At 44.2% G+C, this 15800-nt stretch overlaps 1 protein-coding gene across 1 annotated transcript; it reads right to left on the bottom strand.

Annotated features, from left to right (window-relative positions):
• Positions 1 to 3231: 3231 nt before the first annotated feature.
• EMP3 (epithelial membrane protein 3 (MAM blood group)) lies at positions 3232 to 14318 on the bottom strand. Its single transcript, XM_072976757.2, has 5 exons — positions 14116 to 14318; positions 10084 to 10169; positions 4881 to 4983; positions 4591 to 4731; positions 3232 to 3634 (listed from the first exon to the last, which is right to left on the bottom strand). Exons 2-5 carry the CDS (start codon positions 10159 to 10161, stop codon positions 3465 to 3467), a joined length of 492 nt encoding a protein of 163 aa, XP_072832858.1. The 5' UTR covers positions 10162 to 10169; positions 14116 to 14318; the 3' UTR covers positions 3232 to 3464.
• Between the last annotated feature and the right edge of the window lie 1482 nt (positions 14319 to 15800).

The raw sequence follows: 15800 nt of genomic DNA, 5'->3' as shown, positions 1-15800 counted from the left end.
TGCACTCAAACCCACTCAATCTGCACCATTTACAAGTAAACAGATACCGGTACTGTAGTTATGAAGACAATAGAAGGCAGAGGTGGACAACTTGTGGCCTTCTCAATTTCGGACTGTAACTTCCATTGTTCCTCATTGTTCCTAGACAGCTGGACTGCCTAGGCCTCATGGAAGTTGTTGTTAGGTCTTTGGTATTTAATTTTTCATAAGGAAACATTGTTCCATATACACTACTGTACTGTAATTGCATTCCTCGAGGAACAAGGATGTGTAAAACACTGCTACCCCAAGCATGAATGAAGGAAGATAATGGCTCTGTTGAAGTATTATTGTTATTATTATTATTTTATTCTTTAAATGCATATAAAATATAAAAAGGTCAGGCCAAGAAGATGAAAAGGGATTGTAATGAAGTCAGCACATACAATACTGATTCTGTTACAGAAATGTCATGGCAGGAACCCGTGTTGATAGTTCAAGCAGGCTGCCTCTTAAGGCTATTGAGTGAGCAAAATCAATGTAGATTTCACTGGTGCATATGATTTATTAGGGCAGCCGTGCTCAACCTGGTGTCCTCCAGCTGTGTACGGTTATGACTCCTACTTACACCTCTAGGCTGAGGATGATGGAAGTTGTCATTCAACATGGTTGGAGGCCACCAGCTTTTAAATGTCTGTCATAAGAGGCAGACAGGATGTGTTGTTATTTAGTCATTAAGTCATGTCCGACTCTTTGTGACCCCATGGACCAGAGCATGCCAGGCCCTCCTGTCTTCTACTGCCTCCTGGAGTCGGGTCAAATTCATGTTGGTCGCTCCAATGACACTGTCCAACCATCTCGTCCTCTGTCGTCCTCTTCTCCTCTTGCCCTCACACTTTCCCAGCATCAGGGTCTTTTCCAGGGAGTCTTGTCTTCTCATGAGATGGCCAAAGTATTGGAGCCTCAACTTAAGGATCTGTCCTTCCAGTGAGCACTCAGGGTTGATTTCCTTCAGAATGGATAGGTTTGTTCTCCTTGCAATCCAGGGGACTCTCAAGAGTCTCCTCCAGCACCACAATTCAAAAGCATCAGTTCTTCAGTGGTCAGCCTTCTTTATGGTCCAGCTCTCACTTCCATACATCACTACTGGAAAAACCATAACTTTGACTATGCAGACCTTTGTCGGCAGGGTAATGTCCCTGCTTTTTAAGATGCTTTCTAGGTTTGTCATCGCTTTCCTCCCAAGAAGCAGGCGTCTTTTAATTTCGTGGCTGCTGTCACCATCTGCAGTGATCATGGAGCCCAAGAACGTAAAATCTGTCAGTGCCTCCATATCTTCCCCTTCTATTTGCCAGGAGGTGACGGGACCAATGGCCATGATCTTAGTTTTTTTGATGTTGAGCTTCAGACCATTTTTTGCCCCTTCACAGATTGTTTCCTTGTCGTGGTGAAGGGGCTTAAGTAACTCAGAGAAGCTATGGGCTATGCCATGCAGGGACACACAAGACGGAGAGGTCATAGTGGAGATTTCTGACTAAACGCGATTCACCTGGAGCAGGAACTGGCAAGCCACTCCAGTATCTTTGCCAAGAAAACTCCATGGACAGAAACCACTGGCTAAAAGATATGGCACTGGAAGATGAGGCCCTCAGACAGGATGTACTCACCACCTTACAGTTTTAGAAGTAGGGTGGATACAACTAGCTTAATCCTCCCACTCTATGCCATCTTTTTGGAAGTTTAGAGCCTCTATAGACTTATACTTCAAAGGACGGATGGAGAGGCTTCTTTAAAATGGTTTTTGGCTGGGGATAAAAGGAAGAAAGGAAGTAGTGATGGTAGCCACCCATGTATGGGTTGTGAATTTAAAGTCTGAACATGTGTGTTAAAATACACACTTCTCAGGGCCATTTCACACATTATGCGGAAGCAGACCTGGGTTTACCATTGAGGTCTCTTTGAACAAGAAGTTAGATGACATGGCAGCTCCGTGGTCAGGGTGTGTGTCATGTATTAACAAACGTTTTTGTTTTATTGGCATCTTATATTTTTAAGGTTGTGCCTTAAAACTTGTTAAGTAGAAATCTAAAACTTCCAAATGTATTATTTATTTTTTAAGTGCTTGTAATATCACATGAAAAAACATGCTTGCTTAATTGGCTTGAGATTCAGGGGATAAAACTCATTATGTGGGTAATGTTCACAGCCAGTTTCAACTGTATTATCTTAACACCTAGTAATTTTAGATTTTCAGTTCATGAAAAGATTTACTGGATAAAGAAAATTTGCATATGCAAATTGCCAGTTTTATTCTTAAAAATTTTAAAAGGTTTCAGGACCTTAAAAAATAGAATTTATTAGAGCTATCTCCCATCCCTATTACTTTAGCTTCCAAACTGCAAATATGAAAAGACTGAAATATACCAAGTCATAGAAAGAGATTATGAGATAGAAAATGTTATTCATCTCTCCGTTTAGAACATAATTATAGTTTAATGAATGCTGGAAGTGGCTGCAGGTTTTAATTTTGAACAGAAATATTCCAGAACAACATTACTCAACCTATGCTTTTTTCCTTTAAAAATAGGCACTCATAATACTGATTGGTTTGGGGAAACCAAATATTGCTGGCCATGCTGTAGAATATGAACGAGCTTACAAAAATAACAAGGGGATTCGTACACCCCTACTTTGGAAAAATAAAAGTTGGTTCTATTTCCTGTATATAATTTTTAAAAATCAAGGCCAAAGCAACCATTTCTAGCTGGAGAACTGATATGTTCCCTGAATTAAGCTTTATCATGGTACATGGCATGTCATTTTTCTGGGAAACAAATTCAGTTGTTTAGAGCAGGGGTCCCCAACCCCCGGTCTGTGGCCCAGTGCTGGTCCATGGGCTTCCTTGAACTAGGCCGCAGACACGGATCTCCGGCCCCCTGCACGCATGCACAATGGGCATGTCACGCTTGTTGAGGGGTGTGTCATGCTCATGGGGTGGGCATGTCACGCTCGGTGGGCTTGTCACGCTTGCAGACATGCGCATGAGAGCAACACGCCCCTCCGCAAGCATGACATGTCCATCCCACAAGCATGACACATCCACCCGTGAGCGTGACATGCCCACCCACAAACGCAAGGGTGCCCCTGCCCCCCTGCGCACGGAGCCCACAGCCCCCAAGCGGTCTGCAGTCTGAAAACAGTTGGGGACCGCTGGTTTAGAGCAAGTCTAATAATTTAGAAATCAAGGAAATGCCCAGTGTAAAATAGCACACGTTAACTTGCCACATCATAGGGAGTACATGATATTGTGCAAATAAGAAGTGATGCACTCAAAATGCAATCACCCCAAATGATCAAGCCACGCATCACAGAAGACTTTGTGCCATGACTTCCTTTGGAAACAGCAAAAGAGTTAATACATAGCTAAATTCAGAGGACAACAGACCCCTTTCCAAGGGCAAATGGGGAGATCTCCCAGCTGAGGGTCACTCCTTTTTTCGAAGGTGGATGTAAATGACTCCACTGATGAGAGCCAAAGGGAAGGAAAGCCACGCCAGTACGAAACAGTAGCCAAAAGAGCCACCCGGCAATCGGCCATGCTGGAACTCGTCCACATGGACGGTGTAGATCACGGCAGCTGTGAACACCGAGATAGCTGGAAAGAGAACCAAACAGAAAGTCATGGAGGAATCCTTAGATCCATCATATTGTCCCTTTCTGCCTCAGCTTGAGGGCTGCTATATTTCATGTGCAGTCTCTCATGAAAGTCGCAAGTACAAATTTCACTTGCACCTATAGTAAGATATGCCATGGATATCCTGAAAGCAGTAATACATGTAAGAACTGGTAGCCTTGAGGCAGATGGTAGACGCATCTAGGTCCTCCTGCAGCATTGCCACCACTGCATTTTCCTATCATCTCTTGCACACCCCACTGCCATGCCAAATTCAGGCTAAAAGCATGCTGCATATTTATTTATTTATTTATTTATTCAATTATATACCACCCATAGCGCTTAAAACATCTCCAGGGAGTTTTTAAGTTAATTATGCAGACTACACATTATTCCCACCCCCTGTGCGAGCTGCATACTCATTTTACTGACCTCAGAAGGACAGAAGGCCGACTCATCCTTGAGCCATCTACTTGGGATTGAACCTCGGGTTGTGAGCGGTTTTGGCTGCAGTACAGCAGTTCAACCACTGTGCTAAGAGGCTCCTATTACAGAATATCTCCCTTTTAACTGCTACTCTCTATGTGACCATTTATATTTCATGCTTTTATTTATTAGTTACATTGATAGTCTACCCTTCTTCCAATGGGTATACAAAGTTCTTCTCTCTGCTCAGCCAGAGAGCCACCCAGCGTCTAGTGACCTGTAGTTTTGAGTGGAGAGAGCGCTCATATAATCCTTGTGGAATAAGGTATGCCCTCCTTGATGCTGAGGTGTCATAATTCAAAACAATCCTGTAAGGTAGGTGTGTCAGAATGAAAGACAGTGATTGAGCCAGATCACCCAGAAAGTTTCATGGTTCAAAGTTATCTCCCAGGTCCCAGTCCAAGAATCTTATCTAACTGTTACAGCATGAGGTAATTAAACGAAACACTCACCAGTAAGTAACTGGAAAATTCCAGTGGCATAAAACAGACTTCCCCGCTTCATGGTGTAGAGTTGGCACATGAAGATAATGAAGGCAAAACTGGAGAATAGGAGACTTAACACCATGAAGGCCTGGACTGCTTGAAGCCATGCTGAAAAGGATTATTTTTAAAAACAGAAAGAGAGGGGGGGAAATCAGAAGGAGACTGTGTAAATGCAGCCATATCTGGCACTGGGGTTAATAAATGACTACAGGGAATGCTGTTCTCACAAAACATGTAGCATCCCATCAGATACTCACCACTTTCAGACACTGTGTGGCAGACCCAGGTCTGATTGGTGCTGTCCAGTAAGCAGTCATACCAGATGTTTACGGTTTCCTTATCGGGCAGAACCCACCATGACTGAAGGAGAAAAAGAATTACAAGAGAGTTTTTGAAATCAGGGCTCCAAAGGAGAGCTATCAAGTTGGAGTATCTGTTCAAGAGGGGGCAAGTTAGCACACCCAGTAACAACATCATGGTCTCCTGCATCCCTTTTTAAGCCACAACTGGGTACACATGAACCACTGGCTTGGTAACTTTATGGTGTGATCTCATACACATCTAAAAGTAAGTCGCATTCCCTCAGTACAGCTTGCTACAGGTTAGTGTACATAGACGAGGACAGCTTCAGTAGACTTCTCTACAAGACTAATGGTTTATAGTGGTTTGGGGGTTAACTTCAAAGTAGTAGACATTGTAGCTCTATTCAGATGTTTCAAATACAATGAAAATAAACATGTGAGGGGTTCACTCATCCTGCCCTCTCCTTCTCTTCTTTTCTCCCATGAAGAGATAGCTGTGTTAGTCTGTGCCAGCAAATCAGGCAAAAATAAAAAATAAAGACAAAATGACTTGGGCCCTGGATACCTGAAGGACCGGCTCCTTCCATATGTGCCTACCCGGCAGTTAAGATCTAGCCAGGGGGCCCTTTTGAAAGAGCCGTCCCCTAAGGAGGTAAGAGGGACGGCTTGTAGACAAAGGGCCTTTTTGGCAGCTGCCCCCAGACTATGGAATGCCCTCCCGACTGAGATTCGTCTGGCGCCGACACTGATGACATTTCGGCGCCAGGTCAAAACCTTCCTGTTCCAGAAGGCTTTTAATTGAAATAATATTAGCTGTGGGTCCGATGGCAGTTTTTATATATATTTTAATTATACTTTAATTGTTTTGAATTTTTATTGTATTTTAAATGTTGTAAGCCGCCCAGAGACCTTTGGGTAGTGTGGGCGGCATATAAATTAAATAAATAAATAAAAATAAAAATAAAAACATTATGGCACCTTAAAGGCTAACTGCTACCCCTTTGCCTGGTATGCTCACATGAAAAGTAACTTTCTGAAGAAGAAAAAACTCTTCAGAAAGTTGCACACATCACTCGGGTTTGAAATCAAGCAGAAACCTTGACAGGAAACTACAGTGAATATTCGCTCGCTACTGCATGTACCTGTTTACAAAGATGAGTTTGTCACTGTCTCGTTCACACAGTGTATTTCAAGGTATAACATGTAATGATAATACTTAGCAGTACTGGGATACTCTAGATACCCTGTCTGCTTGCAATCCTCACAACAAGGTCAAGCAGCATTTATCATCCCTCTCTTGTAGCCAGCTGCTGACAGGGAGTAAAACCTAAGTTTTCTGCAAGGCACGAAAATTGAACTGAAGACCTCTCTTTTAGCCACAAAGCTACACCACCATAAATGATATGGAGTTTGTGTTGCTTAGTGGATTATGAGCACCAAATGCAGCTACCACTAAGTGTTGGACAGAGACTGGAAAAGATAACTTTTTGGAACAGAAGTGCCATGAAGAGCTACGTGGGTGGTGAGGTGAGGAATGGGGGCACACCTGTAAGCCCCATTTCCCACTGTGCCACTGAACTTGCAAGGGAGGCAGATTATGTCAATGTGAAGATCTGCAGAAGCATTTGTGTGGGTCTCAATCATGAAAAAGCTGCAAGCATGGTCAGCTGAATGTGCTTACATTCAAGCACCCCTCCAGACCTTCCCACTGAGCACCCCAAAATCTGTCTTCTGTGTGGGGTGAAGATGTGGTAGGCAAGGTTTAAATACATTCTCTGATTCCCCCACTTCCCATGTAGTCTTTCCTATTTTCAAAAACCTGTACAGTGTTTTAGGCTGCGCTGTACTTGTAGGGATAACAAATAGCCAAGCCATTCTGCTTGAATTTGTCTTGGAGGCTAAACGTACAGCTTTTCTCTAATAACAACTATGCCCACACTGCAGTTAGAGAATGGAGACTGAACACTATGGCTTGCCTGAGGCTTCCTAGTATGTTTATGGCATAGGAAAGGTGCAAACTACCTGAGTAGAGTCCCTTACTCTAAACATGCAATATAATGAGCCCTATGGCACAGTGATTAAACTGCAGTCTTGCAGTCAGACCTCTGCTTCCGACCTGAGTTTGATTCAACAGGTTCAAGTAGCTGGCTCAAGAATGACTCAGCCTTCCATCCTTCTGAGGTCAGTAAAATTAGTACCGAGCTTACTGGGGTGGGGAGGGGGGGACAAAGTATTGTTTGTATAATCATGTTGTATATTGACCAGAGGGTGCTCTAGCATTATGGGGAGGTATATATGTTGAAACAAGCAAGCAAATAAGCAAGCAAACAATAAATAAATAACTCTTAGAGTGGAACTACACATTTATGCTGGCAAGCACCTTTCCTAGTTAAAATTAATGCAGAGCTGGACAGAAAATTAGCAAGTGGAGAGGGAAGCGTTTTGAACTATCTCCACACTTTGATGATTTTGCTCACAATTCTCCACCCTGAATTTATGGTGAGATCTGGGTAAGTAAGGAAAAAGTGTTATCAGGATGAAAGAGAAAAACAGTCAAGGGCAGAGTCCTAGCTCCAGAGGAAAGTTGATACAGTAGTGGTGGGGAATCTATAGCCAGGATGCTTAGATTCTCCTCTGCAAATCCTCCTGATTCACCTTTCTAAGGAACAATGAAAAAGTGCAATGTACTGGCACAACCTTTACCTGTTATCCTAGCCTCAGATACACCCTAAAACATTGAGGAATTAAGATTCAGGGGGTTCTAGCTTTAATTCTTCTGAGAGTTTGACAAGAATCAGAAGGATAGCATCATCTGAAGTATTAAATGAATTATAAACAATACATGTAAATTATCTATGCAAAGCACAAATAAAATTCATGCTTATGGTACAACCCTTAACTTATGTTAATAGGCATGCTGTTCCATTTTCATTTTCAACAAGCTGTCAGCTCTCAGGGAAACACTCGTCAGGGTTTAATGAAGACAAGGAAGTACACACAGACACGATGGCAGAATAAATTGCACCTCCGCCTCCAGCACAGACTGAAAGCACATCCTGTGGCATAGTCATCAGTTTTTTTAAAAAAAATGAAATAAAAACATTTCTTAAATTGGGAAGGGAAAAATCAGAAAGATTTCAAGGGTGGGGTTGCCAGATTAAGACTCACAAAAATATAAATATGACTAACTGGGGTGTGGGTTGTTTGTTTGTTTTTGTTCCTGCTGCTGCTATTATTTTGGAGACTGGTATGAAGCAGCAGGGAAGAAAAATCAATCTTCAGATACAAAAACGAAAGAAAAAAGGAGTTCACCTCGAAAGATACTTAAGAAAATGGCCTCTACAGTAGTTTCCTGCCTAAAATGTCACAGAGTGTATGTGGTATCAGAGACTCAATCATTATTTTTGTCTCTCAGAGAAATAATTTCTTTCCCAATTTCTTAGAAGGGTTCCCAAGGGAAGAAACTATATGTCCCCCAAAAGATTATAATTTACAATTCAAGATAAAAACAATTGGTATCTGGAAAGGAGCAAGATATACTTAAAATAAATTGGATAAGAAATTGGAGAGCTTTTGTACATTTTGTGTAATACCTTTAGATGTTTATGTCCCTGCTCCTTTTTTTCAGGTGGAAGGAAGCAACCGTAGGCGTGGCCTTGTATTTAAAGACCAATTATTTTACTCCAGGGCCAACCCCCTATTTAGGAAGAGTAAACCAACTGCCTCGGGCAGTAGGTTTGTAGTAATATGTTACAAAAGGGTAGCAACTAAATTTGGCACTGCCTAGAATAAGATAACTTCTTGTGACCCACATTCCAGTGGTAGGTAAAACAGAAAGGCAAACAACTAAGACCAAACATATTAGCGTGGTGTAATTTAAAGCTGTTACTGTGTTGGGAAAGTCATTTCATACTTTCAGAATGGGAAAAACTCCTTCAAAACCTGGGAAACCACCAAACGTTAATGGCATGGGACGGAATGAATAACCATCTAGAGAAGGCCTCAGGAGGTTGTTTTTGGCTCAAGAAGAGGAGATTCATGAAAGACTGCCTCAGAACAGGTGGCAATGGATAAAGAAACAGGAGTCAATTGCTTCTGCTTATTCCAAGTGAAATGGGAATCAACATTATTCACCACACTTTGATTGAAATTTGATAGGGAAGGAGCCAAAGGAACAAAAACAAAAACTGACGGGTGTGGTGGAGAAGGCCCAAATTTGGCTCACAAGGATGCTAACTCAGCCTTTCCAGATGTGGTGCTCTCCAGATGTTTTGGCTTCAACTCCTATTAGCCCAAGCTAGCATAGCCAGCAGTTCGGGGGTAGTACTCCAAAATATCTCAGGAGCACTACATTGGGAAAAGCAACAGCAGAACTTGAGAAAACACCTTGTAAAGGTAATTTGTTCCCACAGTTCTTTCCACTGTTTAAAAAAGAAAAGTAATTTCTTAGATGTTATCGATTGGTATGTTTTAAAAGCAATTTCTTGCATACCTTGTCCCTTTTTAAAAAAACCCTTTTGAATTGATAAGACAATGGCACAAAATTTGAAAACAATCCATCAAAACGCTTCTTTAAATTACCTGAAAAGGAACTAGAAACTAGAACATGTTATTTATGGGCCAAAATCCTGTTGTGTAATTGAGATAGGGTGGGTATGGCAGGTAGCTGGTATGCCCACAGTGAGCTGTCGGACCCCTTTAAGATGACTGAGAGAGCTCTGCCAGGGGAAAATTCTCCGGCACAAGGAAAGGGAGAAAAGACAACTGGCTAGAGCAAGTGCAGCCGCCTAATTAAGAATTTCTTCCAAAGGAAGGAGGAGAAGGCTTTTGAGGGCTGCTGGTCAACTGAAGAAGAAGGCAAAGGGGCCAGGGTTGATGCCCCAGAGAAGCTCCTCCTCCTCCTCCTCCTCCTCCTCCTCCTCCCACACAATGGACCTGGACTTCTCAGGCTGCAAAGATTTGCAAAGCTGTGGTACCATTATAAATTAAGTGTCCATATGTTTAAGCCCTAAAGTTGAGCCCGTGGAGATTGTGCCAGGGAACGCAGCTGCTGCCAGCTCTGAAATGCTGGAGGGTGGTAGCGCTCACGGTAATTAAATCAATGGAAGGGGAATGGCATAAGTAGCAGCAGCAAACTGCCACTGCCCTAGAGTCTTACCTTGTCCAGTGTGGCTACGAAGAGTAAGATAAGAATCAAGACATGGAGAGCAGTGACTGCAAACAGGAGGAAACTCATCCTGGTAGCTGGATGTCAAAGGGAAAGGAAAAACAACATTAAGCTTGCCAAGAAAGCCCCTTGTACTCCTCATTTAAATTGCAGGACGTTGGTTTGCAAAAATGTGATCAGTCTTTAACAAAGCCTCTGAAACTAACTCTTCCACCTTAATTTTCTCCCAGAATTTTCCCCATATCTCCCCAGACCTTGGAAACCTGACTTTTTTAAGACTACATCTCCCAGAATCTGGTACTGGTACATTTTCAGAGATACATTTTCAAAGATCCCAGGCAATGTAGATTCTTGGTTTCCAGGCCTATCTCTTGATTCTAACTGATGAGTTCCAAGATCCCCAAATATCTTGTCTCCCAGGAGCCTCCTCCTCTTGTCCCTCCCCCACCCCCGGTTCTGCTTAAAAACCCAGGAGTCCTGTGCTCCACAGTTCTAACTTTGAAGTGACTGTTTCCTTCCTGGAAGACTCACACGTTTGACTCCTAAGTACATATTGAACATTTCTATCCTAATAGTTACCAGGCCTCAATGGTGTTCCTCCAACTATCCCAGAATATCTGGATCCCTAAGACCTTAGTTGGATGCAGTATCAGACACATACGAAAAGCCAGGATCTCAGCTCATCCACCCGGCTCACATTCCTGTGGCTTTAGGCCTTGCCTAATATGATCCAGATGTTGCCGAGTCATGTGAGAGCTAGCCAAGCCAGGGGTGGAGGGAGCAAAAGCCTGGTTGTGTTGCTTCCCCCCCCCCCGTCTCAGTTTCATCAAGGGGCCCCTCAAATGGCTTGTCAAACAACAAAGAGAATCCTGGTGGTAAAGAAAGACTGCAGAACCGCGACAGCCCCCTCCTCTCACAAAAGTACAACACTCCATTCCATGCGTCAGAAGCCTTGTTTGAAAATATAAAATAAAAATAAAACCTCTTATGCTTTCTCATGTTACTCTTTTGCCTAGTGATGCAGTAGTTTCCTCATTTTTTTAAAAAAAGCCACAGGACTGAAGGTTGTCTAATTGTGGGGTGGAATAGCTATATAAGAGCAAAAGAAACCATAGCTATTCATGACTGCTCAGAAATAGAGCTGGATCTATTTTGCCAGCAGCAGAGCGAGAAATGCTGGGGTTTTGAACTGTAGATCCCAGAATCCTACATTCAGTATGGCATCTGGCTACCATGGTACATGCTTCACAAGGCCCCACAACTCATCATGGATTGCCAGAAAGGATCTCTCTGTGATGGATGTGCTTGTGAGCCCACATTTGTTGCATTCACACATCCAACTTTAAAATGTGTATTTTTTAAAAAAAATTAGATGTATACATTTTAGAAAACACATTTTAACACAAATCCCACATTTTAAACATCACAATTTAAAGCCAAGCCTTAGTATCAAAAACAGGTGCTTGCGTTGAATCCTGGCTTATATAAACCTCACCAAATATCCCTCTGTAAAAGCTATTAAGTCCTTTATGCTCCTTCTAAAGATCCCAAGTCAGAACACCCAAGAATCTTGGCTGCTAGTTCCTTCTGAATCAACCCATGAAGTCTAGTTCCTCTCCAACAGAATCCAGGAATCCCTAATTGTTTAATATCACATTCCCCCATCCAAATTAAGGCCCCTTCTAGCCCTATGAAACCAGGAATCTAATGTCATTGTTTAGTCAAAACATGCTAGAATTGAGAGAGATAAGCAACCTTTTAAATAATAATATGTAGAATGTAACCAACAAGATTGACTCTGTTAGTTAGGACTGTTTAAGAATTGAAGTCTGATGACATTTAGCAAGATGCATATTCTCCATCTCCGCTACATGGTACTTTAAACTTTTTTGTCCCCCTCACCCCCAAAATAATTCTCTTCTACTTTTTGTTCCAGTAGCAAGCTATTGAATGCACATTCTTTCAAAAGAAAGAATATAGAAGTTCCTTTCTTGTGAAGACTGCCCCAAATCAGTGGAAGTTCCACAACACTGTTAATCAGCAGCCAGTGACGGAGTAGACAGGGCCAGGATGATGTAATAGATAGGCAGTACTTTGTCAAAGGTCCAAAACACAGCTCTTCAAAACAACTTGCAAAACCAGCAGAATTATAAGCTAGCACACATAAAGTAAGATATGAACGCTTCATAAGAACTCACAAAGTGAGGAACTGGGGTAGATCCCGTACAGTTCAATTGCATACACATACAGTACACTCAAAAGCAAGCCCCAACTGAATCTGATGGGAACCAGTCCAGAAAATGTGCCTCAAGGTTCAGCTTTGCAACACAATCCTATTCATATTTTAGTCCTCAGTTTCTGGATACTGATTTAGTTGTTTCCAACCCAGGCTGGCACAGGCAGACTCCCCCACCCTCCTCCCCATGACTAGGCAGCCTCTCCCAAATGCAACTTTAATCTTTCTGTACCCTCAGAGTACATAAAGAGTCTGCACATCTTGAACAATGCTCTGTTAACAAGGAGTGATTGCTATCTTTTTTGTTTTTCTATGGGCTTGGTCTGGTTTTGAGTGCACACAAGTGGCTTTAGAAGTGGATTTTTCTGTTCTGGCTTCCAAGGGCAGCCCCTTGAAAACTTTGGAGGGTTCTGCTGTGTGGCATTGTCTGTGATTTGGGGAAAAGCCCCCCAGCCCCGTAAATCAGGTACAGTATAGGCATCATTGGTGAGTGAAGCTCAATTCATGAAAGTAACTGTGATTCGTGAAGATAATCTTTCTTTTTAAGGTGAATCAGGTTGAGCTGCCCGGGCCGTGTATGGCAGCCATTCTCTCTTTTTTAAGCTAAATGCAAAATACTTTTAACATATCTTAAAGCATATATTTGGGATCTAACCTGCTTCAGTGGGATCGTTTTCATAGTAAGGGCCTTTGAGTTTCTTGTTAACTGCCACGTGTGAGTGTTGCAAAGGAGGCAACAGTCTGTAGAACAGATTTTAATTTTACCTGAGGCTAATTCAAAAGGTCATCTTTAAGTTTCCTGAGTGAAAATAACCGCAAGATATCTGGATTTAACTTAGACGTAGAAGCAGAATAAGAAAAGGGGCTGCCATATATTTAGAGCAGATTGTAAGAGATGCAGGCGGGAAAATCCACATCACCCCCTTAGGTCCCTCTCTCTGTTTTCCCCACTACAAAGGGTGCATCTACTGTACATTTCAAGACTCGAGACGTTCCTCTTCTTAATTTTTGATTTCTAGCATAACATTCTCCCTACTATATTCTTTTCGTGGGTGGCGTAGGGTGGGGAGACCTACTCTTTGCTATTTGTAACAGCTACTATTTTAGAAGCCCGTTCAACCGCTGAATAAGGAGAAAGGGGCTTCAGGAGTCGTGACTCGTGGATCTGTTTATGAGGCTTCTCTCTTCGCCCCTTCCCGCCCCCAATAATCCGAGCACGGGCTGAAGAATGGAAATGAAGGTTCTTCTGCTCAGACAGACAGACAGACAGATCACGCACTCCTCAAACAGGAGGGTGGCTAAGAAAAGAGAAACCCAGTTTACGAAAGCTTGGCAGCGATCCGTATCAGCGAAGCAAGAGCGCGGGGTTCACTTGGAGGGAAAAGGAAGATGATGATCCTGGAGGGACCCCGATTGAAAATACGAAGCGATGGGAAACAAAGGGAGGGGGCGGCCAGAGGAGAAGGAAAGACTGGCAATTGGGGAGGGGGGAGGGATGGGTTTGCGGCGTCTCCCCGACACCCACGGCCGCTGCAAAACGCTTGATGCGTCAGTCTGATGCTTTTCTCTCCCCTCCCCAATAATCCTCTTCAGCGCCCCCAGATCCTTGGCTGCCTCTCGTCATTCCAATTGAGGCGATCTCGCCTCCCTCTCCAGACAACCCAAGAATCCTGTGGGATCCTAAGGTCCACGCTCTGAAAACCGCTAGCTCTACCTTCTTAACCTCTCTTTCATGGACCCACGAGTTCTGCCACCACCACCCCCCATTTCACACCCCCGATGGGTACCTGGAACCACTGGCGGGCGATCGGAGACGACGCCGGTCTTTCTCCTCTCTCTGGCTCTTCTTCTTCTTCTTCTCTCTTGAACTTTCCTCGGCTGTCTTCACCCCCAACCTTCACCCCCCCCCCTCTCCCAAACCCGTTCAGTTCATCCACATCGCGCCACGCTCACCCACCCAGCCCTGCCCTTGGCATCTGGCCACGGGGGTGGGGCCACCGAGCGCGTGGCTGGCCCGGTGCCCCAAAGAACAGAATTGGGGAAATGGGTGGGTCCCGTGGGAAAGGGAGGCCCCGCGCCTTGCACACACGAGGGCGCCCCTCCTCCTCCTCCTCCTCCTCCCGTGTGCCGCCGTGCCTCTGGTTTGCCACTTTCCTCTCCTGGCACTGGGGTTCGTCCGCGCCTCAGCGGGAGGCACAGAAACATTTATTACTCAGTCTTTCACCCACCCACCCCCTCACTTCATGGGTACTGCCAGCCTGCCAATGAAGAAAAAAAAAACAAACTTCACCAGTTGAATCCCTGCCTCCTCAACCAAAGCTGCCAGAAAGGAGCGGGAAAGGGAGCAAGAAGTTCTCTAGCATTATTTTGTTTTACCCACACAGCAGACAGGGATTCCCTCCTCCAAAACACGCAGCTGCTGGGGCTCATCTCGGAAGCCAAGGGCACCAACAGCTGAATAAGGGGGGTGGGAGAGACGTATAATAAATAGAGTGATGGACTAGAATTCAGGAGACCTGGTTCACCCATGGAAACTTGTTGGGGGTGGGCCCTGGTAAAACATTCCTTGGTGCGATCGGATGGCGGGAAAGGCGCGCGTCGGACGGCACCGGAAAGAGTCGCGATCTCCCTTAAAGCAATTATTCTGTCAGTGAATCAATCGCCAGCTGATCTCCAGACCGGGCTAAGAGAGAATCCTGCCTGGAACCTGCCAGTTAGAGCAGACAGTGCTGGACTAGAAGGCCTTACTCAGAACCGAGGCACTTTTCCTTTATGACTACTTGTTGACTCCAGATATAGAGGGAGGTGCAACTGGTCTGGGGGATGCACACTGGGGGCCTCCCGGAAAGTCCCCAGAGAACTTGGTTGAATCCTCCTGAATAGGACAAGGTGGGACCAATGGAGATAGGAATTGCAATAATGAGGCGGTGGCACCTTCTGTGAATGAAGCTGCAGGATGCCCTCTGGGAGTATTCACACCTGACTCACTCCATTGTGCAAAAAGGTAAAGGTAAAGGTTCCCCTTGACAATTTGTCCGGTCGTGTTCGACTCTAGGGGGCGGTGCTCATCCCTGTTTCCAAGCCATAGAGCCAGCGTTTTGTACGAAGACAATCTTCCGTGGTCACATGGCCAGTGCGACTTAGACACAGAATGCTGTTACCTTCCCACCGAAGTGGTCCCTATTTATCTACTTGCATTTGCATGCTTTCGAACCACTAGGTTGGCGGGAGCTGGGACAAGCAATGGGCACTCACTCCGTCGCGTGGATTCGATCTTACGACTGCTGGTCTTCTGACCCTGCAGCACAGGCTTCTGCGGTTTAGCCCGCAGTGACACCATGTCCCATTGTGCAAAACCTTCGTCTATTTAGTATGTACCTTTAGTCCCTCTAGTTAGCATTTTTAAGGTGCCAGAGAGGCTGGCAAGAAGGAGGAGACAGGGAGGTCTGTTCCTGCCAGGCTAGGTGCTTGT

Source organism: Pogona vitticeps, chromosome 6 (assembly GCF_051106095.1).
Source record: "Pogona vitticeps strain Pit_001003342236 chromosome 6, PviZW2.1, whole genome shotgun sequence".
In the NCBI taxonomy this organism is placed as follows: domain Eukaryota; kingdom Metazoa; phylum Chordata; class Lepidosauria; order Squamata; family Agamidae; genus Pogona; species Pogona vitticeps.
This window is presented reverse-complemented; position numbering and strand designations above follow the sequence as displayed.

What these genes read in the sequence shown, in the direction of transcription:
- EMP3 (XM_072976757.2), bottom strand. Translation starts at nt 10,161, where the DNA reads ATGAGTTTCCTCCTGTTTGCAGTCACTGCTCTCCATGTCTTGATTCTT. An exon ending in TCGTAGCCACACTGGACAAG is followed by an intron (nt 4,984 to 10,083) that starts GTAAGACTCTAG and finishes TTTCTCCTTCAG; the next exon opens with TCATGGTGGGTTCTGCCCGA. An exon ending in CCACACAGTGTCTGAAAGTG is followed by an intron (nt 4,732 to 4,880) that starts GTGAGTATCTGA and finishes AATCCTTTTCAG; the next exon opens with CATGGCTTCAAGCAGTCCAG.